The sequence below is a fragment of the Zonotrichia leucophrys genome, chromosome 9 (assembly GCF_028769735.1).
Source record: "Zonotrichia leucophrys gambelii isolate GWCS_2022_RI chromosome 9, RI_Zleu_2.0, whole genome shotgun sequence".
Taxonomy (NCBI): Eukaryota; Metazoa; Chordata; class Aves; order Passeriformes; family Passerellidae; genus Zonotrichia; species Zonotrichia leucophrys.
The window spans coordinates 16495739-16518755 of record NC_088179.1 but is presented as its reverse complement, the minus strand read 5'-3'; the positions used below and the strand labels follow the sequence as shown (position 1 = coordinate 16518755).

At 62.2% G+C, this 23017-nt stretch overlaps 4 protein-coding genes across 5 annotated transcripts; 2 read left to right on the top strand and 2 right to left on the bottom strand.

Annotated features, from left to right (window-relative positions):
- The first annotated feature begins 1727 nt into the window (after nt 1-1727).
- LOC135451918 (endothelin-converting enzyme-like 1) lies at nt 1728-12324 on the top strand. Of its 2 annotated transcripts, none has more exons than XM_064721527.1 (18): nt 1728-2272; nt 3748-4632; nt 6458-6526; nt 6677-6787; nt 7343-7435; nt 7657-7781; nt 8169-8391; nt 8531-8629; nt 8727-8801; nt 9235-9338; nt 9548-9606; nt 9757-9808; nt 9917-9984; nt 10091-10215; nt 10466-10531; nt 10740-10835; nt 11227-11303; nt 11535-12324. In XM_064721527.1, the coding sequence occupies exons 2-18, from the start codon at nt 3889-3891 to the stop codon at nt 11632-11634; spliced, it is 2286 nt and encodes a 761-aa protein (XP_064577597.1). In that variant the 5' UTR covers nt 1728-2272; nt 3748-3888; the 3' UTR covers nt 11635-12324. The 2 variants fall into 2 exon arrangements, with proteins under 2 accessions (XP_064577597.1, XP_064577596.1); XM_064721526.1 differs by having other exon boundaries at nt 1728-2362.
- Nucleotides 12325-12330: 6 nt separating this feature from the next.
- ALPI (alkaline phosphatase, intestinal) lies at nt 12331-16555 on the bottom strand. The gene is made up of 11 exons (XM_064721530.1): nt 15558-16555; nt 14908-15024; nt 14680-14795; nt 14286-14460; nt 13988-14160; nt 13762-13896; nt 13602-13674; nt 13386-13518; nt 13080-13273; nt 12831-12941; nt 12331-12742 (listed from the first exon to the last, which is right to left on the bottom strand). The coding sequence occupies exons 1-11, from the start codon at nt 15619-15621 to the stop codon at nt 12480-12482; spliced, it is 1554 nt and encodes a 517-aa protein (XP_064577600.1). The 5' UTR covers nt 15622-16555; the 3' UTR covers nt 12331-12479.
- A 288-nt stretch (nt 16556-16843) lies between these two features.
- LOC135451858 (endothelin-converting enzyme-like 1) lies at nt 16844-18200 on the top strand. Its single transcript, XM_064721443.1, has 4 exons — nt 16844-16852; nt 17186-17254; nt 17468-17592; nt 17981-18200. The coding sequence occupies exons 1-4, from the start codon at nt 16844-16846 to the stop codon at nt 18198-18200; spliced, it is 423 nt and encodes a 140-aa protein (XP_064577513.1).
- A 954-nt stretch (nt 18201-19154) lies between these two features.
- On the bottom strand, nt 19155-22947 carry LOC135451919 (intestinal-type alkaline phosphatase-like). The gene is made up of 11 exons (XM_064721529.1): nt 22367-22947; nt 21717-21833; nt 21489-21604; nt 21103-21277; nt 20787-20959; nt 20561-20695; nt 20401-20473; nt 20185-20317; nt 19899-20092; nt 19665-19775; nt 19155-19576 (listed from the first exon to the last, which is right to left on the bottom strand). Exons 1-11 carry the CDS (start codon nt 22428-22430, stop codon nt 19314-19316), a joined length of 1554 nt encoding a protein of 517 aa, XP_064577599.1. The 5' UTR covers nt 22431-22947; the 3' UTR covers nt 19155-19313.
- Between the last annotated feature and the right edge of the window lie 70 nt (nt 22948-23017).

The following is a 23017-nucleotide window of genomic DNA, read 5'->3' as shown; positions in this document are numbered from 1 at the left end:
CGGGTGCTCGGGAGAGTGGAAAAATCTTATTTGTCACCTGCTGGCGATGCGCGGAGGCTCCCGCGCCGCGGCTAATCTTGGGGAAAATGAGGATGCCGGCGGGGTGGCCCGCGGGATGGGCAGGGCGCAGCGGGGCTGGCGGGCTGGGTGATGATGAGCACCGGGCCACGGGATGCCCACACCCACCTGGTGATCTCTGGGTGTGTTGGCCCCATGGCACGGATCCTGCTGTTGGGTGTGTGTGGGCTGGGCAGCGCTGGGGCATCCAGAAGCAGGTGCCCTGTCCCCCAGCCCAGTCTGCAAAGGGGTAAATTCTTTTCTTCCATTCCAGCTCCAGCAGCAGCTGCTTGCCTTGCAGTACCAGTTCCACAGGTTGGCACTGCCTGCACATCCTCTCAGGGCACTCAGTGGACCTTTTTAGGGAAAGTCAGCATTTGGAAGAGGGTGCAGGCACTGCCTGATGCCCCATATTTACCCACAGGTGCCCACCCCACAACGGCTGTACCGTGGCTTTTTGAGATGCCAACACCTGCGGGACACCGCAGCGCTCTGCGGCCAGCTCAGATTTATCCATTATTTTATATCCACACGCCTTTAATTTTTACAGCCCTGTTGGAGCAATACCCAGGGCTGTTAATAACACCAGGCCCTCCCCGCCCCCCATGTGCATCCATCATGCTCCAACCAAGGTACCAAGCACATCTCAGGGCTGGGTAAGTGCAGGCATGGGGAGTTCCATGCTCCTATCTCCCTCATGAACAGCAGGGAGGATTCCCTGTGCCCAGCCTGACTGGGTGCTCTTGCATCCCACTGGGGTTGGTGGTACCTCAGGGTGCCTGAGCCTGAGGTGTCTCTCTTGTGGGATTCATGATTCTCTCTGCTTTGGTGTGTGCCCCATGAAAGCTGAGCTGCAACACCTGAGCTTGTGTTTAGTGTGCCAGGGTACACGTGGATGGCAGTGAGTGCTTGAGTGTGAGAGTGTGTGTGAAGGCACAGAGTGTGTGTGAAGGCTGGTGCATGTCAGTATGTGTGGGTGTACACGTGATGTACATGTGTGCCACTGCCTGTGCAGGTGATGCTGGGCCTGGCTGCTGCAGAAGGCGCCGAGCCCAGGCCATGCCCAGCAGCCCAGCACAGAAAGAGCAGCCTCAGCAGCCCCGGGCACCGAGAGCTGTGCCTGGGGCCAGACCACAGCTCCCACAGGACGAGAGAGCAGGTCCCACATCACTGAGCCACCTGTGCCATGACAAGCAGGGCCCCATGCCACAGCACAGCACCCAGTACGTGCTGTCCCTCCCCAGCACCCAGGAGACCCAGAGCCGCCTCTGAGCAACCAGGGATGCACAGGCACAGGAGGGTGAGGGTAGCAGGGCACCCCTGAGCACGACAGGCAGGGTGGCCGTGGGGGGCCAGAGTACCCAGGCACTGCAGGGGGCCACCGTGGGAATCGCTGGGCTATAAATCTCCTTGCTGGGCCCCCCCGTGGCAGAGCAGCTCACGATATTTATGTTGGGGATTTATCTGCAATGCAGTTTAATATTCCCGGACCTTTGCCGGTGTGTTCAATGCACGGCTTTCTCCTTGTGCCACCCCTGCCACCCCCGTGCCCACCGTCTCACCCGGAGCCTTTCAGGCTCTGTCTCCTGCCCACCTGCAGTCCTGTCCCCCTGCACCCACTGTGGCAGAACGGGGCCGGACCGGGCTGGGCCCCCGGGGTGCCCGGGCAGGGAAGGGGTGCCAGGATGCCCCTGGCACAGGCCGTCGGACGTGCCCACTCGTGCCCCTCGGGGGTGTCCGGCTGCCGGGGGTGGCGGCACGGTCCCCGCACGGGGAGTGCCAGGCGGACTGGCACTGCCAGCCCTGTGCCAGCCCCCCCCCGGGGTAAAGGGGCCCAGGGACACCCCTGCCCTACCTCCCCGCCGGCGAGGATGAGGTAAGGCTGGCGGGTGGCACAGGGCTGCTTCTTTTGCATAATAATCTCGTTAATGGAGCCTGGCCTGCGGGAGAGCCGGGCTGGAGACACCACCCCCTCCCCGCCCCGCCGCCTCCCTCCGGCCCCGCCGCTCCGCCAGCCGCGGCGCGGGGCGCGGAGCGGAGCGCGGGGCGCGCAGCCGGACGGGTGGCGCGGGGCTGGCCAGCGCCCGGCAGCCTCCTGACACCCCCTGCGAGAGCCGCTGAGCACCCCCAGGGCCCCCCGAGCATCCCGGACGGCGTCCCCGAGCATCCCGGCAGCGTCGCCACGGCATCCCGGGAGCATCCTCCAAGTATCTCGGTGAGCAAACCACGAGCGATCCCCGAGCACCCGCGTACTTCCCGGGCAGCAGAACGAAGATCATCTCCCCAGCATCCCTCGAGTACCTCGGTGAGCACCCCGCGAGCAGCCCGGGGAGCAGTCCCCAAGAATCCCCCGAATATCCCGGGCATCATCCCGGGGAGCATTTCCCGAGCATCCCTCGAGCAACCTTCGAGCATGACCCCGAGCACCAAAGGCATCATCCCGACCGGCATCTCCCTAGCACCCCCCGAGCATTTCCCTGCCATCCCGGCAGCACCTTCCCGAACATCCTGGGCAGGCGGCATCCTCCGAGCATCGCGGGCAGCATCCCCCGGGAACCCCCGAGCATCCCCTGAGCATCTCGGGCAGCGCACTGAGCAGCATCCCTCGAGCTTCCCGGGCAGCCCCCTGCCCCCCACGCTTTGCCGTGCCGGCTGCCGGCCCCGCTAACTTTCCGACGGCAGCAGCTCCCTGGCACGGGCACTGCCGGGCTGCTGTGCCGGGGCACAACTTTGCCCAAGTTGTGGAAGGACGGGGCACGGGGCAGCCCCGCTGTGGGGATGCTGGCCACCTCCCGAGCGGCTTTTTGTCCTCCCCCACCTGCAAATCCGGATACCATTCTTCACCAAGCAAGAAGCAGGGTGTCCCTTTGAAGACCCCCTCCTCACCCATTTATGTCTCCACCCTCCTTTCCCCATGGGCAGACCCCTCCTCCCCAGCGTGTCACCCTGACAGCCACCCCTGCCTGTCGTGCACCACCCAGTGGAGAGGGGTTGGGTGGATGGTGGTGGTGATTGTGGGGGAATGCTGTGATGTGTCCACGGGGTGCAGGGTTCCCCCCAGACTGGAATTAACTTTGTTCACACATCACGCACTGCTCCACAGTTTGACACAATGCAATGCAACACGGCGCAGCACCACCCCACACAGCACAATGCAACACTGCCCGCCATGGCGCAGCACCACCCATGCAACCCAGTGTGGGGCCACTCAACCTGGCCCAGCCCACGGCTCCCCTCACAAATCTCCCCAAAGCCCCTCTTCCCCAGTCTGCTCATCCCATCATACCCCACCCAGAGAGGCTGGCAGCCTTCTGCTCCCCCTTGTTGCGAAGGGTTCTCATGGTGCTGAGTTTGGGTTCATGGAACACCTTGGACATCCACCCGGCATGGAGGCTCTGGCTGGAGCACTGTGTGGGTGTGGAGCGTCTGAGATTAGCTGTGCCAGAGACCGAAATGTGCCATCATGCAGGTGTCCTGCATGCAGATGACCTGCCCTGTCACCAAAGGAACTGGCAGAGGGGACAGCCATGGGTAGAGATGCCACCAAGCTCCTGGCGCTATGGACAATCTCAGTGCCAGCAGCGGGGCACACATGGGGATGGATATACAGGCAGCAATGACGACAAGAAGTAACCCCCCCACCCTTGCTCCTCCCAATCCCCCCCCATCTATCTCCTCTGCCTTTTCCAGGAGCTTCCTTACTCACCTGGACATCACCAGTTCCCTGTGGCAGGCACAGCTCCGGCATGAACTGTGGGCTGCCTGAGCCTGCCCTCCGCCTGCCCTGAGCCCCTGCACCAGCGCTGCTGGCGGGGAGCTGCATCCCCGGCCATGGAGAAGACCTACTCGCTGACAGCGCACTACGATGAGTTTCAGGAGGTGAAGTACGTGAGCAAGTACCAGAGCGGGACGCTGCCCAACGGCTTCGCGCTCCAGCTGGGCGCAGGGGCCAAGAAGCGCCGTGGGGGGCTGCCCCGCTGGAGCCGCCGGGAGGTCTGCCTGCTCTCAGGGCTGGTCTTCGCTGCGGGGCTCTGCGTCATCTTGACGTGCATGTTGGTCCTCAAGTACCTGGCGACCGAAGGGGACAGCTACTGCCTGGAGGGGTGCCAGGAGAAGAAGGCCTTCCTGCGGGCATCCCGCTTCCTAAGTGCCAACATGGATGCTACCATCGACCCCTGCCAGGACTTCTACTCGTTCGCCTGTGGCGGCTGGCTCCGGCGGCACGGCATCCCCGAGGACAAGCTGGTGTACGGCACCATCGGGGCCATCGCCGAGCAGAACGAGGCCAAGCTACGGGCGCTGCTGAGCCGGCCCGTGCGGCGCCGGGCCCGCGCCTCGGCAGAGAGGAAGGTCAAGGAGTTCTTCCGCTCGTGCCTGGACCGGGCCGAGATCGATCGGCTCGGGCCCCGGCCCATGCTGGAGGTCATCGGGGAGTGCGGTGGCTGGGACGCCCCTCCGGAGCGCAGGGACATCAACGAGCTGCTCTACAAGACACAGGGTGTCTACAGTGCTGCCGTGCTCTTCTCCCTCACCGTCAGCCTGGACGAGAGGAACACCTCCCGCTACGTCATCCGGGTGAGGGCACCGTGCCCCTGCGGCTGCCCCTGCCCCGGGCACCCAGCAGTGCCGCTGACACCTGGGGTGTCACTGTCCTTGCTGCAGAGGCACCTGCACAGGGTCTCGGGGTGGCTGTAGCAGGTGGCTGGGGTGGGGACCCCTCCTGTCCCTGGGAACCCTCCTGTCTTTCCAGCATGGGACCCCTGTGTCAGGCCACCCTGGGCTGAGGGTGGCACCTCCAGGACAGGGCTGGGGGCACGGGCAGAGGGATGCATGGACTGAGGCAGTGCCACCTGCCTGGGTGCTGAGGACAGCCCAGAGGGCACCAGGGTCTGCAGAGTGCTGGCAGCCAAGGCCTCACCTTGGCACTGTGGCTGCCACTTGTGCACAGGGACAAGCCCCAGACAGAGGCAGAGGGATGCCCACCAACCCCCCAGCACTGTGCCAGGGCATTTTCCCATGGCTTTCTCAGTCTTTCCCACCCCTGCCAGACCATGTCACTCACCCTGAGGCGCCACCAGGGTACAGGTGGGCTTTATCTGGCTGGCCAGGTCTCCTGATGGGTGTGGGGGTGCAGTGGTGGGCATGGAGGGAGAACAGCAGTGGCACAGCGGGGATGCCTTGGCGGGCTCGGTGATGGGCACGGAGGTGGGCATAGCAGGGAAGGGTGGGCACGGGGGGGCGTGGTGGGGACGAGGTGGTGGTGATGGCGAGGGCAGGGGGGGGACACAGCGGTGGAGCCGAGCCGCCCCGTTCCCTGTGATGTGGTGGGGCTGTGGGATGTGAGTGTCAGTGGGTGTGCGGGGCAGGGCGGCTCGCTGCCGGCTCCGGCCGCGCGTGTGCAACACTAGAGGGAGCGTCGGTCACAGGGAAAGGATGGGAGGCTGAGCGGGACCGGGAGTGCGGGGGTGGGACACGGGGGGCGAGGGGGGAGATAGGTGTGACAGCCAGGGCTAAGGGTCAGGGCTTGGGGTGTCAGGGGGTGTGATTGCGGTGGGTGTGAGTGGACAGGGTGTATGGGGGCTGGGGGGTGTGTGGGGGCTGCAGGTTTCAGCACCCATCCAGGAAAGAAAAGGGGGCAGGGGGGATGAGGGAGATGGGGGAGGAAGGCTGGAGGTGCCCGTGGGTGCGCGGGCAGTGCTGTGGCTGTGTGAGGGGAGCGGGGCTGGTGCAGTGAGTTGTGGGGAGCTGAGCCAGAGAGAGAGAAGGAGAGAGTGCACGTGTGTGTGTGTGTGTGTGCGTGCGTGCATGGAGCAGGGGTCAAATGGAAAAATGGATGTTGCTTATGCAGGCATGTGAGCATCCACAGGTGTGTCCAGAGGGGTGAGTTACCTGTGTGCTTGTGTGTGTGAGTGAGTGTGCAGGCACGTGCAAGTGTGCTCAGGTGTGTGTTTGGCTTGGAGGCTGTGCCTGTGCTTGCAGCCCAGCAGGGCTGTGTGTGAAGAGTGAGGGTGTCCATGCAGCTTGCCATGCAGGCTGCAGCACAGCAGTGGGGCTGGCCATGGGGCAGGTGGGGGACACCAGGGAGCAGGGATGGGGCAGAGAGTGCTGGCAGCATAGGGCAGGCTGTGGGGCAGCCCATGTGCCATTCAGGCCATGGAGCAGGGGCCTGCTCTGTGCCCAGCACTCCCAGCCTGTTGCATGCTGCCTGCTGCAGCTCCAGCAGCCTCCAGCAGGAGAGAAACTGAGGCAGGGACATGCCCATTCCTGGGGCTGCTCCAGCACACTGCCATCCTTGGCTCCAGGAACACCAGGGCCATTCTGTGATATGGGGAAGGTGAGGGGAGCCTGGCCCTGCACAGGGCCCTCCCTCTGCTCACCCAGTGCCCATCTCTCGCCCCAGATCGACCAGGACGGGCTGACCCTGCCCGAACGGACCCTCTACCTGGGGCAGGATGAGGAGAGCGAGAAGGTGAGGGGGGCACAACGGTGCCCTGGAAACAGCAGGAGAGGGAGCAGCAGCCAGCATGGCTGGCAGACAGAGGGCACCCACTGCCAGCAGCGCTGGGGACTGGGGTGCCACAGGACAGTGGCATCCTGAGCATCCCTTCCCTCTGAACAGATCCTGGCCGCATACCGAGTGTTCATGGAGCGACTGCTCACCCTCCTGGGAGCTGAGAACGTGGAGCAGAAAGCCCAGGAGATCCTGCAGCTGGAGCAGCACCTCGCCAATGTGAGAGGGACACATGCCGTGAGCCTTGGGGTGCCCTTGTCCAGGCCTTGGACATCCCAGTCACAGATTTTGGGGGACATCCATATGTGCCTCTGAGCAATCTCATTCCAATACCTCCATGGGGACTTCCTCTCCCAGCCCTTGGGTACCTTCAGACCTAGAACTTGGGGATCTCATCCTCTTGAGGACCTTATGGCAGAGCTTCAGGCACCCAGTCCCACATCCTGAGAACCCTCAGTCCCACCCCTTCGGGCAACAACTCCAGCCCAGCATCTACTCCTTGTGAGGCCACTCTGGGCCCTTGTAGACTCCACATACAGGTCTTAGGGACCTTAGTCTGGACTATGGAGGAATGTGTGTGCCTGTTCCTCAGATAACCCAGTTCCTTGGCACCTTCTGACTAGTCCTCAGGGTCCCTCTGGCAGCAGAGGGTTCCTGGGGCAGGGAGTGGGAAGGATGTGGGTCAGTACCCACATTAGCTATGCCCAGAGCACTATCCCTGTGTCACCCCAAGGCGGGCAGTGGGGTGGTGACAGCCATGCCCACCCTGTGCAGATCACGGTGTCCGAGTACGACGACGTGCGCAGGGATGTTGGCAGCATGTACCACAAAGTGACCCTGGCTGAGCTGCAGCGCATCACTCCCACGGTGAGTGCCCCTGGTGCCAGCCTGTCCCCCACCTGCCTGTGCCCCACACTTGTCCCCGTCCCCCTGCTCCATACCCTCAGTGCCCACCACCTGTCCCAGTTAAATCCACCTGAGGATAATGCACTCCTCTGGTGGGAGGCTGGAAAGGCTGGAAAGGGTCCCCTCCAGGGTGGCATGGAGTGGGGGTCCCCATGCCCCCCTGACAGTGCCTGCCCTGGCAGCTCAAGTGGAAGCGCTTGCTGGATCGCATCTTCCATGACAGCTTCTCGGAGGAGGAGGAGGTGGTGCTGCTGGCCAACGACTACATGCACAAGGTGTCCAACCTCATCCGTGTGACACCCAGCAGGTGAGGGGGCTGGCACCCCCTGTGCCCCTGGCACGTTTCCCAGCCTGGCAGGGGGCACAGGACAGCTGTGCCTGGACCCTCCCACCATCACCCTCCTCCTGGTGCGGGAAGGCCGGGCTGGGCACAGGAAATCTGGGAAAGCTTGTGGGAAAGGCTCTGTTGTGAGCCCCACAGCATCCTGGTCATGCCTGGACACCTGCTGAGCCACCCACACCAGAGGTCACCAGACTCATGGCACCTCAGGGAGGGACGTGGTGCCGGCCTGTCCCTGTGCGCCACCAGCCATGGCCCCTGTGTCCCCAAGCAGGGGTGTCCCCATCCTGGCACATGGTCCCACTGTCCCTGTGCCCGGGGACGTGCTGAGGGCCGCCCCTGTCCCTGTCCCAGGATCCTTCACAACTACATGCTGTGGCGCATCGTGGTGGTGCTGAGCGAGCACCTCTCCACCCCCTTCCGCGATGCCATCCACGAGCTCTCCAAGGAGATGGAGGGCAATGAGAAGCAGCTGGAGCCGGGTAAGATCTGCCTGAGCCAGGCCAACAAGCACTTTGGAATGGCCCTGGGAGCTCTCTTCGTTGAGGAGCACTTCTCCTCTGCCAGCAAAGCCAAGGTAGGTGATGCTGCCTATCGGCAGAAGCCACCCCGATCTCCCATCACCTTGCCAGAGTGCCCACTGCCCCCAGCAAGGGCTGTCTGGCTGGTGGTGGATGGTGGGGATGCTGTGCCAGCACCATGGTGACCCACCATAGGTGCAGCAGCTGGTGGAAGACATCAAATACATCCTTGACCAGCGCTTGGATGAGCTGGACTGGATGGACGAGGAGACACGGAGAGCAGCCAGGGCGAAGGTAGTGGCTCCTAGCATGTATTCGTGTCTTTGGCTCCATCACCAGCACAGAGGCACATGGGATAGGGGCCTGAATACACCACTGATTTTGCCCACAGCTCCGGTACATGATGGTGATGATTGGGTACCCTGATTTCCTCCTGAAGCCAGAGGCCATCGACAAGGAATATGAGGCAAGGGATAGCCTGGGAGCATGTGAGGACATGGGCACATGGTGGGGGAAGATGGTCCCCACATCTGCATCAGGCTCTGTGGAGATGCCACCTCAAAACAAGCCCCCTCCTGGTGCTCACTGCTGGCAGGGTGCCCCACACAGGCAGTGTCATACAGTCCCTGGGGTCTGGGATGGTGTTTCCTTCCCCACATTGCAGCTCCCAGAGCTCAGCCCCATCCTTGGCAAGGACTGGGGGTGCCAGCGTGGCCCAGGGACCTCCCAGAGCTGGCAGAGAAGAAACTGCCCCTGTGGGCACCCAGCATGGAATATGAGAATACACTTGTGACATATCCACATGGTCACCAAGGCTCACAGGGGTAGGAGGACACCACAGGCCTGCCCTCCACACTCTTGGGGCTGGCATGTCCCCTGATGTGGCTGTGTCCCCCCAGTTTGAGGTGAATGAGAAGACCTACTTCAAGAACATCCTCAACAGCATCGCCTTTGGCATCAGGCTCTCGGTGAAGAAGATCCGGCAGGAGGTGGATAAGTCTGCGTGGGTATTCCCCTTGTCCTGGGGGGACGTGGAGGGGCCCAGCATGGTGCCAGCAGTGTCCCCTGTCCCCATGCCCGGATGCAGCCCACAGGCTGTAGGCAGAAGGGCACAGGGATGCCAGGAGTGTCCCCCTGTTCCCCAGCAGTGCAGAGGGATGGCACTTCCATGTGCCTCGGTGTTGTGCCCAGCACTGCTGTCTCTCCTTGCAGATGGCTGCTGCCGCCCCAGGCACTGAACGCCTACTACTTGCCCAACAAGAACCAGATGGGTGAGCACTGTCTGCCCTTGATCTGCCCCCAGGGGGGAGCGGGGAAGATTTGGGATGGGGACAAGGCCCAGGGTCCTGTGGTGCTGGGTGATGCTGTGGGTGGGTACAGGGCAGGGTGACACCAACTGCAATGTTCTCCTGTGTCCCCAGTGTTCCCTGCTGGCATCCTGCAGCCCACGCTCTACGACCCCGAGTTCCCGCAGTGAGTGTGGGGCTGGGGGATGGCTGGGGTTTGCCATGTCATGGGGTCACCCCCATCCCTGCCAGCACCTTGCTCTCCACCCTCTCACCTCTGTTCTCCATCCAACAGGTCACTGAACTATGGTGGGATTGGCACCATCATTGGGCACGAGCTGACCCATGGCTACGATGACTGGGGTGAGTGTCCCTCCTGTGTCCTGCCCAGATGTGAGGATGGGCTGGGGCAGCCAGGCAGGACGCCTGCGTCCCCTGGGACTCCTGGAGGTGGCGGTTGCCTCGGCAGGGGGACAGTACGACCGGCACGGGAACCTGGTTCACTGGTGGACGGAGCGGTCGTACAGCAAGTTCCTGAAGAAGGCGCAGTGCATCGTCAACCTCTACGACAACTTCACTGTCTACAACCAGAGGGTGAGACCCCCTCTCCTGCCAGGCGATGGCCAGCAGGGCACAGCTGCCCCACGGTGGGGTCTCTGCTGCCCCATCGCTTAGGGCTGGGTGCCTGCAGGAGAGCTGACTCTGCCCTGCCCAGCCCTGAGACCAGCAATTCATCGCACCTAAGCCTGGAAATTCCTCAGGGCATCTGGGGAGTTTTCATCCCCTCGGTGCCAGCATGGGGATGGGGACACCTCTGTTGATGCTGTCACTTCTCCTTTGGCAGGTGAATGGCAAACACACACTGGGGGAGAACATCGCTGACATGGGGGGGCTCAAACTTGCCTACTACGTGAGTGTCCCCCCACCCTGGGTGTCACAGCCATGGGCAGCTGCTTCTGACACCCCTGTTGAGGGGGAGATGCCCCAAATCCTCCTTACAACCTGCAGCAAGGAGTGTTCAGGATCCTGATTGCTGCTTGCTGGGGGCTTGGGGTGGGTCCAGGGTGGGTTTGGGGAAGCATCCAGGCCATGCTATCCAGGCATCCCTTGTTCTCCAGGCCTACCAGAAGTGGGTGAGGGAGCATGGCCCCGAGCACCCCCTGCACCACATGAAGTACACACACGACCAGCTCTTCTTCATCGCCTTTGCCCAGGTGAGCCCCTGTCTTCCTCACATGTAACAGCTATTGGGGCAGGAGGGTCACATTGTGTGGGGCCAGTAGCCCAAAGGGATGGGGAGAGAGCCTTGTGGAATACATGGCCAATGGCCAGGAGCTGGGCTCGGCTGCATCATCAGGTCCTGGGCTCAGGGTACAGAGCTCAGTCCTGAAGGAGCACCCCGAGAAACCCTACAATAACAGACATGACTCCATGCTCTCCCAACCCACCGTGTACACAGGCTCCTGGGAAACCCTACACTAACAAATTCAATCAGGGCATCACTGCCCTCAGTCCCTAGCAGCCAGAAGGGCCACGGTGTCCTGGTGGTTGCCAGGACCCAGGGTGCTCCGTGTCGTTTGTCCATGGAACTTTTGTCCCCTGCAGAACTGGTGCATCAAGCGGAGATCCCAGTCCATCTACCTGCAGGTGCTGACAGACAAGCACGCCCCGGAGCACTACAGGTACGGGGTGCTCCCAAAATGGGGGAGCTGGGGGCATGATGGGTGTCAGCCTTCCCCACAGATGTCAGTGCTGCGCAAAGTGACATCTTTGGAGTGCTGGTGCCAGCAGATTTTGGGTGATATCCCTGGGGCAGGGGTGGGGTTCTGCTGGGGGGAGCACGTGCTGTGAGTGGGGTGTGAGGCAGCAGTGCCGGGGGTGCCCAGCTCTGAGATCCTCTCCTCTCCCGGCAGGGTCCTGGGCAGTGTCTCACAGTTTGAGGAGTTTGGACGGGTCTTCCACTGCCCCAAGAACTCACCCATGAACCCAGTGCACAAGTGCTCGGTGTGGTGAGGCTGATCCCCATTCAGCAGGCTGGGACCCACCTTCCCCTCCCCTGCCCAAGTGACACATTGTGCCCACTACCCAAATCCCATCTCCCTTCTGATTCTCCAGGTAAAGGGGGCACCCTCGGGTGTCACGGGGGTCATCCCAAAGGCAGGCAGCTGCCATAGGGCTGTAGGCAGCAGAGACACTTGGGCTGGGCAGCTTCCTCCTGCCCATGCCCCTCCCATCCACTGCCCTGTGCAGTGAGGGATCCTCATTGCCCATGGAGGAAAAAGGGCACACAGGCACACATGTACCCCCTTTTGTGTCCACCCAGCCCAAACCCTTCACCCAGCCCTACCACATCCATCCCAGCATCAGTCAAGGCAGGTGGAGGACTTCACAGTCTCCAAGGGGCTGCCCCATGCCAAAAGCCTCCCCTGCACAGTGCCCTCCCCATGCCAGCCCCTGTCCATGCACCAGCCCTGCCTGGGGGGGCACAGCGGCGCAGCCGGGCCGGGCGATGCTGGCCTGCCTGGGAGCGCAGGCACACGGACACTGCTGTATTTTCCGCTGCTGGTCCTGGTCAATAAAGTGCTGGATATGCTGGGTGGCTGCCAGGGGCCATGGCCAGGGGATGGGAGCAGTGGCAGCACCCGCAGCCCTGCCCACATGGCACAGGCACCCCCACTCCATGAACACGCCTGTCCCACCAGAGTCACACTGTGTGTTTATTTAACCCCCACTGCCCGGGATTCAGTGTCCCCATGGCTGCTGTATCCAGAGCAGCGATGCTTCAGAAAGCTGCTTGCAGGTGCTGCACCGTGGGGAGGGAGGGGAACGTGAGTGTGTCCATGGGGTGCCCTAGGGCATCAGCGGAAGAGGGGCAGAAGGAGGGCAGGCAGGAGCAGGGCCAGGGGGCTGCCGCGGATGCCGGGGCCGGAGTTCCGCTGGCGGCAGTCAGTGTAGGGCTCGATGCAGGCGGCATAGGCCATGGCATGGGCTACATAGGTCTGCTCCTGCACCCCGTGGAAGAGGTGGGCCATGGGGCCCTTGGCCAGGATGGCCACGTCCTCACCACCATGGGTCTCTGACTCCAGTGGCACAGCCGCCTGTGGCAGGTATTCATACTGCACTGTGGAGGGGAGAGAAGGAGGTGAGGGGGGGCAATGATGGCCCCCAGCCCCACCCCACCACCCAAGCCATGGCCTCTGTGTCCTCACTGGCTGTTTCTGGGTCCACGTTAGGCCGTATACCGTCGGGATATCCTGGCCCATTCCCGTAGAGGATCGATGTGTAGTTCTTCCCGTCAGTAGTTTTCTTTTGGCCCAGAGCTGGGGAAGGGGCAATGGAGGAGGAAGATGAGGAGGAGAAGAAGGAGGAGGATCAGCCAAGGAACACCCATATCACCCCTCTGGCCACAGTCAGGGTGGCACAGGGCTGGCAATACCCAGGACAGGACAAAGCCCCACCAAAGATGGAGGAGCCACGCAGGGTGTAGCCCCCGAAGGCGAAGACGTGCGAGTGGTCAGCGGTGATGACGGTGAGGGTGTCATCCTCGTCTGTCATGGTGCCTGCCCGCTCGATGGCCCAGTCAAACTCCACTGCTTCTGTCAGTGCCTTATGGGCTGCACCATCATGGTGGCCGTGGTCGATTCTGCCACCTGCAGATGGGCACCCACGATGGGCTGGGGACCAACAGCAGCACGCACAACTCATATACCCCCACCCTGCAGCCCCCTCTGACTGGCCCCGGGGACATGAGCCCCAACTTATCTTCCACAAAGAGGTAGAAGCCATTGGGGTTCCTGCTCAGGATGGTGATGGCTGCCTCTGTCATCTCGGTGAGAGACGGGTCCAGGGTGGTGTTACGCACCAGGTTGTACTTTGTGTCCACGGGTTCAAAGAGACCTGTGAGGGAATGTGTTGGGGACAGCATCAGTGCCTGAGTGTCCCAGCGCCTCTTGGGTCCTGGCACAGGGGTCATTTGTTACCCATCAAATAATGCACGTTGGGGTCAGCAGCAGCTGCCAGCATCTCTGTCCTGTTCCAGACATAGCGGGCACCCTGTGGGCAGATCCCCCGGGGGTTAGTGGGTGCCTGTCCCTGTGCCAGGGCCAGTGGGCAGAGGGGCGTCCCTGACGCGTCACGCACCGGCCGTGCCTGCAGCCACATGTCGATGAGGTTGTTGCCATCCTTGCGTATCCCATCCTGGCTGCTGTCGGCGGGGTACTCAGGGTCCGGTGTCCCCGCGGGGGTCATGTATTTCCGACCACCACCCAGGATCACCTGGAGGGGATGAGGTGGACAAAGTGTTGTTAGTGGGGGTGCCCTGAGAGGGGTCTGTCCCTGCTCTCCTCCTCCCGCGTGCAGTGCTCACGTTGATGTCGATGTTGTGGACCAGCTGCCAGGCGATGTCCTTGCAGCCCTGCTGCCGCGCCTCCTGGGGCATGCTGGCGTCCGCGTACCAGTCCCGGTTCACCACGTGTGCGTAGGTTCCCGAGGGTGATGCGTGCTGCACCCGCGTCGTGGTCACGATGCCCACTGCCTTCCCTGCCAAACCGCACTCATCAGGCCCCACCAAGGACCCCAGCACAGAGTCCCCACCACCGAGGAAAGCCCCCGGTGTGGCACCCCTTGTTCCCCATGGCTCCCCCCAGGCCTGCATCACCCGTTACCAGCTCTGCGGGCTCGCTCCATCACTGAGATCACCTCGTTGCCGAACGTGGTGCTGCACTGTGAGTGGCGGGCAGCCGCACTCACCCCGATGGTCTGGTAGTTGCCCTTCACCCCACAGAGATAGGCTGTGGCTGTCCCTGCACTGTCAGGGACCTGCCTGTCCACATTGTAGGTCTGCCAAGGATAGAGGGACTCAGGGCAGGGGTCCACAGTGGGGTGTCCCCCCAGCACCCTGTGCCACGCTCATTGACTCACCCATAAACACGTGGCATGGGGAGGTACCCAATACACAACATACATGCAGCTCTGGGCTGCCAGCAGCCCCATGCCTGGGAAAACCTGGCCCCATGCCCAGGATCACCATGGCCCCATTTCCAGCATGCTGGAATTTACCTTAGAAAGAGCCACATATGGGAAAGCATCCAGAGCAAGAGGGGTCTCAGGGCCAAGCTTCCCCTGTTGCTGTGCCTTGAGGATGCGGGTGGCTGTGATGGTGGGGATCCCAAAACCTGGGCAGAGAGAGGGTCCTGGTCACCCTCTGGACCAGGTGCCCTGCACACATCCCACTCAGCAGAGTACTGGCCATATCAGCCTGCTTGCTGGGGTGCCAGCTGGACTCACCATCCCCAAGGAAAATGATGAGGTTTTTGGCTTTGTGTATCCTCGGCTGGAGTTGTAAGGAGGCTTCGATGGCTGCAGCTGCCTGCTTGTACCAGAAGGATGGATTCTCCTCCTCCGCTGGGACAGTGCAAACACCCATCAGTGCCAGCACAAGAGCACCTGCATCCCTGGGGCACCCCTGAGGGGTACCCAGAGCCCAGGGATACTTGTTCCCTGAGCACTCCCATGGTGGGGCCTTCTCTCACAAGCACCAGGTGGTTTGGGGCTCTTTGGGGTGGGGAGAGACCGTGCAGGCTTGCACTGACTGCCTGGCCCCAGGGCCCTGGTGCAGGGAACAAGGGGGAACAGCAAAACCAGACATGATGGGGAGTTATCTGGTGAGGGGGACAGAACCAAACCCTTGGTAGGGAGCGGTGATAGAGGATACAGGCGCTTCTCCCAGAGCAGCCCCCAGCACAGAAGCAAGTGAAAATCTGGGGGAAAAGTGGTGCCCAAGAAGGGCAGGGGTGACGAAGCCCCATTGATTCTTGTCCAGCTGGGCAGTCCCAGCTCCCCTCCCCAGGCCCTCCTTGTGGCCAGCCAGGCTGACACCCTGCTTCCCTGGGCACCCACCGCAGCCAGCCGGGCCCCAGCCCCGTCCTTGTGCCCACCTGGAATGACAGCGGCGCTGAGCCCTGCGCAGAGGCAGAGGCTGAGGGATGCCAGGAGCTGCATGCTGAGATCTGACAGGCCAACGCTGCTGGCAGTGTCTGTAAATCCAGCAGCTATGGGAGGGACTTTGGACAGGGATCAGCCCTAGCAGGGTGTGTGGAGGTGTGTGTCACCACATCTCTGCCGAGTGCAAAGGCCGCGGCTTGGGCTCGGGTCACCTCCTTGGCACAAGGCCCTGTGCCTGCTGGGCACACAAGGGCTTGGGGCACAGACGGATGCAGGGACAAGAGGAAGTGCAGTGATAGCATTAAATCCTGCCCTGGGCACCCTGGCTGTGATGCCACGCAGGGCAATGCCCTGTCCGAGGCTGCCATGGGCAGCTCTCAGCTGGGATAACGGTGGGGATGGGGAGCACCTGGGGTCACTCGTGCACTGAGCACCCTGCTCTCTTCCCAGGCATCCATGGGCAATAAATCCTTGGATGTGGAACTACAACTCTGCTCCTTGCTCAGCCCTTGATAGGAATGTACCAACCCTTGTGTACAGTGCTCCAACCAGGCAAAGTTGGGCAGGACATTGCCTCTCCTCACCCTCATTTCATCACCTCCTGCACCCCAGTGCCTGCAGTGCTGGTCCCAGGGTAGAGCCAGGAGGCACAGCCAGCTGGGGGGGCAGGCACAGGGCAGCACCTCAGGAGGTGACGGCCACTGAGAACTTTTGCAGGGCAGATGGAGACAAGCAACCTGTGTTTATTGCATCCCTTGGTCCTGCCCACAGTGGGACTCAGCCAGAGCCTCTCAGTGCCTCCCTGTGAGGGCTGCCATGCAGAGGCCCAGGAGGGCCAGCAGGGGCTGTGGGGAGCACCGTGGGCCATGGGAGGCCCTGCGGTTTGCCATGCACCCGGGCTCTGTGGCATAGGGCTCGAGGCAGGCGGCGTAGGCCATGGCGTGGGCGATGTAGTGCTGCTCCTGCACCCCGTGGAACAGGTGGGCCATGGGGCCCTGGGCCAGCACCACCATGTTTTCCCCACTGTGCATCTCTGTCTCCAGGGGTAAAATTGATGTTGCCTGTGCAGGCATGTGAGCATCCACAGGTGTGTCCAGAGGGGTGAGTTACCTGTGTGCTTGTGTGTGTGAGTGAGTGTGCAGGCACGTGCAAGTGTGCTTAGGTGTGTGTTTGGCTTGGAGGCTGTGCCTGTGCTTGCAGCCCAGCAGGGCTGTGTGTGAAGAGTGAGGGTGTCCATGCAGCTTGCCATGCAGGCTGCAGCACAGCAGTGGGGCTGGCCATGGGGCAGGTGGGGGACACCAGGGAGCAGGGATGGGGCAGAGAGTGCTGGCAGCATAGGGCAGGCTGTGGGGCAGCCCATGTGCCATTCAGGCCATGGAGCAGGGGCCTGCTCTGTGCCCAGCACTCCCAGCCTGTTGCATGCTGCCTGCTGCAGCTCCAGCAGCCTCCAGCAGGAGAGAAACTGAGGCAGGGACGTGCCCATTCCTGGGGCTGCTCCAGCACACTGCCATCCTTGGCTCCAGGAACACCAGGGCCATTCTGTGATATGGGGAAGGTGAGGGGAGCCTGGCCCTGCACAGGGCCCTCCCTCTGCTCACCCAGTGCCCATCTCTCGCCCCAGATCGACCAGGACGGGCTGACCCTGCCCGAACGGACCCTCTACCTGGGGCAGGATGAGGAGAGCGAGAAGGTGAGGGGGGCACAACGGTGCCCTGGAAACAGCAGGAGAGGGAGCAGCAGCCAGCATGGCTGGCAGACAGAGGGCACCCACTGCCAGCAGCGCTGGGGACTGGGGGGCCACAGGACAGTGGGGGGTGGCCCTGAGCTTCCCTTCCTTGATGGCCCTGGCTGGAAAGGATGGAGGTGGGTCCCCATGCCCCCCTGACAGTGCCTGCCCTGGCAGCTCAAGCGGAAGCGCGTGCTGGATCGCATCTTCCATGACTGCTTCTCGGAGGAGGAGGAGGTGGTGCTGCTGGCCAATGACTACATGCACAAGGTGTCCAACCTCATCCGTGTGACACCCAGCAGGTGAGGGGGGCTGGCACCCCCTGTGCCCCTGGCACGTTTCCCAGCCTGGCAGGGGGCACAGGACAGCTGTGCCTGGAACCTCCCACCATCACTCTCCTCCTGGTGCGGGAAGGCCGGGCTGGGCACAGGAAATCTGGGAAAGCTTGTGGGAAAGGCTCTGTTGTGAGCCCCACAGCATCCTGGTCATGCCTGGACACCTGCTGAGCCACCCACACCAGAGGTCACCAGACTCATGGCACCTCAGGGAGGGACGTGGTGCCGGCCTGTCCCTGTGCGCCACCAGCCATGGCCCCTGTGTCCCCAAGCAGGGGTGTCCCCATCCTGGCACATGGTCCCACTGTCCCTGTGCCCGGGGACGTGCTGAGGGCCGCCCCTGTCCCTGTCCCAGGATCCTTCACAACTACATGCTGTGGCGCATCGTGGTGGTGCTGAGTGAGCACCTCTCCAACCCCTTCCGCGATGCCATCCACGAGCTCTCCAAGGAGATGGAGGGCAATGAGAAGCAGCTGGCGCCGGGTAAGATCTGCCTGAGCCAGGCCAACAAGCACTTTGGAATGGCCCTGGGAGCTCTCTTCGCTGACATGGGGGGGCTCAAACTTGCCTACTAGGTGAGTGCCCCACCACCCTGGGTGTCACAGCCATGGGCAGCTGCTTATGCCATCCCTCTTGAGGGGGAGATGCCCCAAACCCTCCTTACAACCTGCAGCAAGGAGTGGTCAGGATCCTGATTGCTGCTTGCTGGGGGCTTGGGGTGGGTCCAGGGTGGGTTTGGGGAAGCATCCAGGCCATGCTATCCAGGCATCCCTTGTTCTCCAGGCCTACCAGAAGTGGGTGAGGGAGCATGGCCCCGAGCACCCCCTGCACCACATGAAGTACACACACGACCAACTCTTCTTCATCACCTTTGCCCAGGTGAGCCCCTGTCTTCCTCACATGTAACAGCTATTGGGGCAGGAGGGTCACATTGTGTGGGGCCAGTAGCCCAAAGGGATGAGGAGAGAGGCCTGCAGGACCCAGAGCCAATGGCCAGGAGCTGGGCTAGGCTACATCATCAGGTCGTAGGCTCAGCGTACAGAGCTCAGCCCTGAAGGATCACCCCACACTCTCCTGTTGTTCCCGTGGACCCTACAATAATAAATTAGTGTGTCCCTCATGACTTCCAGAGCATTAGAGTGAAAAACACACTCAATCCCAAAATTCTAGGAAAAGCTAGAGCCAGGCAGCTTACAGTGAAGGCAGGTGGAGGACTTCACAGTCTCCAAGGGGCTGCCCCATGCCAAAAGCCTCCCCTGCACGGTGCCCTCCCCATGCCAGCCCCTGTCCATGCACCAGCCCTGCCTGGGGGAGCACAGCGGCGCAGCCGGGCCGGGCGATGCTGGCCTGCCTGGGAGCGCAGGCACACGGACACTGCTGTATTTTCCGCTGCTGCTCCTGGTCAATAAAGCGCTGGATATGCTGGGTGGCTGCCAGGGGCCATGGCCAGGGGATGGGAGCAGTGGCAGCACCCGCAGCCCTGCCCACATGGCACAGGCACCCCCACTCCATGAACACGCCTGTCCCACCAGAGTCACACTGTGTGTTTATTTAACCCCCACTGCCCGGGATTCAGTGTCCCCATGGCTGCTGTATCCAGAGCAGCGATGCTTCAGAAAGCTGCTTGCAGGTGCTACACAGTGGGGAGGGAGGGGAACGTGAGTGTGTCCATGGGGTGCCCTAGGGCATCAGCGGAAGAGGGGCAGAAGGAGGGCAGGCAGGAGCAGGGCCAGGGGGCTGCCGCGGATGCCGGGGCCGGAGTTCCGCTGGCGGCAGTCAGTGTAGGGCTCGATGCAGGCGGCGTAGGCCATGGCATGGGCTACATAGGTCTGCTCCTGCACCCCGTGGAAGAGGTGGGCCATGGGGCCCTTGGCCAGGATGGCCACGTCCTCACCACCATGGGTCTCTGACTCCAGTGGCACAGCTGCCTGTGGCTGGTAATCGAAGTGCACTGTGGAGGGGAGAGAAGGAGGTGAGGAGGGGCAATGATGGCCCCCAGCTCCACCCCACCACCCAAGCCATGGCCTCTGTGTCCTCACTGGCTGTTTCTGGGTCCACGTTGGGCCGGTCAGGGCCGGGGTATCCTGGCCCATTCCCGTAGAGGATCGATGTGTAGTTCTTCCTGTCCCTGGCTTCTGTAGGCGCCAGACCTGGAGAAAGGGCAATGGAAGAGAAGAAGGAGGAGGATCAGCCAAGGAACACCCATATCACCCCTCTGGCCACAGTCAGGGTGGCACAGGGCTGGCAATACCCAGGACAGGGCAAAGCCCCACCGAAGATGGAGGAGCCACGCAGGGTGTAGCCCCCAAAGGTGAAGACGTGTGAGTGGTCAGCGGTGACGACGGTGAGGGTCTCATCCTCGTCTGTCATGGTGCCTGCCCGCTCGATGGCCCAGTCAAACTCCACTGCCTCCGTCAGTGCCTTGTGGGGTGAACCTTCGTGGTGGCCACGGTCGATTCTGCCACCTGCAGATGGGCACCCACGATGGGCTGGGGATCTCCTACACCTACCCTACAGCCCCCTCTCACTGGCCCTGGGGACATGAGCCCCAACTTATCTTCCACAAAGAGGTAGAAGCCATTGGGGTTCCTGCTCAGGATGGTGATGGCTGCCTCTGTCATCTCGGTGAGAGACGGGTCCAGGGTGGTGTTACGCACCAGGTTGTACTTTGTGTCCACGGGTTCAAAGAGACCTGTGAGGGAATATGTTGGGGACAGCATCAGTGCCTGAGTGTCCCAGCGCCTCTTGGGTCCTGGCACAGGGGTCATTTGTTACCCATCAAATAATGCACGTTGGGGTCAGCAGCAGCTGCCAGCATCTCTGTCCTGTTCCAGACATAGCGGGCACCCTGTGGGCAGATCCCCCGGGGGTTAGTGGGTGCCTGTCCCTGTGCCAGGGCCAGTGGGCAGAGGGGCGTCCCTGACGCGTCACGCACCGGCCGTGCCTGCAGCCACATGTCGATGAGGTTGTTGCCATCCTCGCGTATCCCATCCTGGCTGCTGTCGGCGGGGTACTCAGGGTCCGGTGTCCCCGCGGGGGTCATGTATTTCCGACCACCACCTAGGATCACCTGGAGGGGATGAGGTGGACAAAGTGTTGTTAGTGGGGGTGCCCTGAGAGGGGTCTGTCCCTGCTCTCCTCCTCCCGCGTGCGGTGCTCACGTTGATGTCGACGTTGTGGACCAGCTGCCAGGCGATGTCCTTGCAGCCCTGCTGCCGCGCCTCCTGGGGCATGCTGGCGTCCGCGTACCAGTTCCTGTCCACCACGTGTGCGTAGGTTCCCGAGGGTGATGCGTGCTGCACCCGCGTCGTGGTCACGATGCCCACTGCCTTCCCTGCCAAACCCCGCTCATCAGGCCCCACCGAGGGCAACACAGGGTCCCACCACCAAGCTATGGGATCCCCCCTGCAGGGGAAAGCCCCCGGTGTGGCACCCCTTGTTCCCCATGGCTCCCCCCAGGCCTGCATCCCCTGTTACCAGCTCTGCGGGCTCGCTCCATCACTGAGATCACCTCGTTGCCAAATGTGGTGCTGCACTCTCCGTAGCGGGCGGCCGCACTCACCCCAATGGTCTTGTAGTTGCCCTTCACCCCACAGAGATAGGCTGTGCCTGTCCCCGCGCTGTCAGGGACATGTCTGTCCACATTGTAGGTCTGCCAAGGACAGAGGGAGGGGTCTCCAGTAGGGTCTACTTGCAGTACCCTGTGCCACACTCCTTCACTCACACATGAACACATGTGGCATGGGGAGGGATCCCAAACACAACATACGTGCAGCTCTGGGCTGCCAGGGCTGCACATATGGGATAACCATGGTCCCATGCCCAGGATCACAACGCCCCATTTCCAGCATGCTGGAATTTACCTTAGAAAGAGCCATGTAGGGGAAAGCATCCAGAGCAAGAGGGGTCTCAGGGCCGAGCTTCCCCTGTTGCTGTGCCTTGAGGATGCGGGTGGCTGTGATGGTGGAGACCCCGAATCCTGGGCAGAAAGAGGGTCCTGGTCACCCTCTGGACCAGGTGCCCTGCACACATCCCACTCAGCAGAGTACTGGCCATATCAGCCTGCTTGCTGGGGTGCCAGCTGGACTCACCATCCCCAAGGAAAATGATGAGGTTTTTGGCTTTGTGTATCCTTGGCTGGATATTGAAGGAGGCTTCGATGGCTGCAGCTGCCTGCCTGTACCAGAAGGATGGATTCTCCTCCTCCGCTGGGACAGTGCAAACACCCATCAGTGCCAGCACAAGAGCACCTGCATCCCTGGGGCACCCCTGAGGGGTACCCAGAGCCCAGGGATACTTGTTCCCTGAGCACTCCCATGGTGGGGCCTTCTCTCACAAGCACCAGGTGGTTTGGGGCTCTTTGGGGTGGGGAGAGACCGTGCAGGCTTGCACTGACTGCCTGGCCCCAGGGCCCTGGTGCAGGGAACAAGGGGGAACAGCAAAACCAGACATGATGGGGAGTTATCTGGTGAGGGGGACAGAACCAAACCCTTGGTAGGGAGCGGTGATAGAGGATACAGGCGCTTCTCCCAGAGCAGCCCCCAGCACAGAAGCAAGTGAAAATCTGGGGGAAAAGTGGTGCCCAAGAAGGGCAGGGGTGACGAAGCCCCATTGATTCTTGTCCAGCTGGGCAGTCCCAGCTCCCCTCCCTAGGCCCTCCTTGTGGCCAGCCAGGCTGACACCCTGCTTCCCTGGGCACCCACCGCAGCCAGCCGGGCCCCAGCCCCGTCCTTGTGCCCACCTGGAATGACAGCGGCGCTGAGCCCTGCGCAGAGGCAGAGGCTGAGGGATGCCAGGAGCTGCATGCTGAGATCTGACAGGCCAACACTGCTGGCAGTGTCTGTAAATCCAGCAGCTATGGGAGGGACTTTGGACAGGGATCAGCCCTAGCAGGGTGTGTGGAGGTGTGTGTCACCACATCTCTGCCGAGTGCAAAGGCCGCGGCTTGGGCTCGGGTCACCTCCTTGGCACAAGGCCCTGTGCCTGCTGGGCACACAAGGGCTTGGGGCACAGACGGATGCAGGGACAAGAGGAAGTGCAGTGATAGCATTAAATCCTGCCCTGGGCACCCTGGCTGTGATGCCACGCAGGGCAATGCCCTGTCCGAGGCTGCCATGGGCAGCTCTCAGCTGGGATAACGGTGGGGATGGGGAGCACCTGGGGTCACTCGTGCACTGAGCACCCTGCTCTCTTCCCAGGCATCCATGGGCAATAAATCCTTGGATGTGGAACTACAACTCTGCTCCTTGCTCAGCCCTTGATAGGAATGTACCAACCCTTGTGTACAGTGCTCCAACCAGGCAAAGTTGGGCAGGACATTGCCTCTCCTCACCCTCATTTCATCACCTCCTGCACCCCAGTGCCTGCAGTGCTGGTCCCAGGGTAGAGCCAG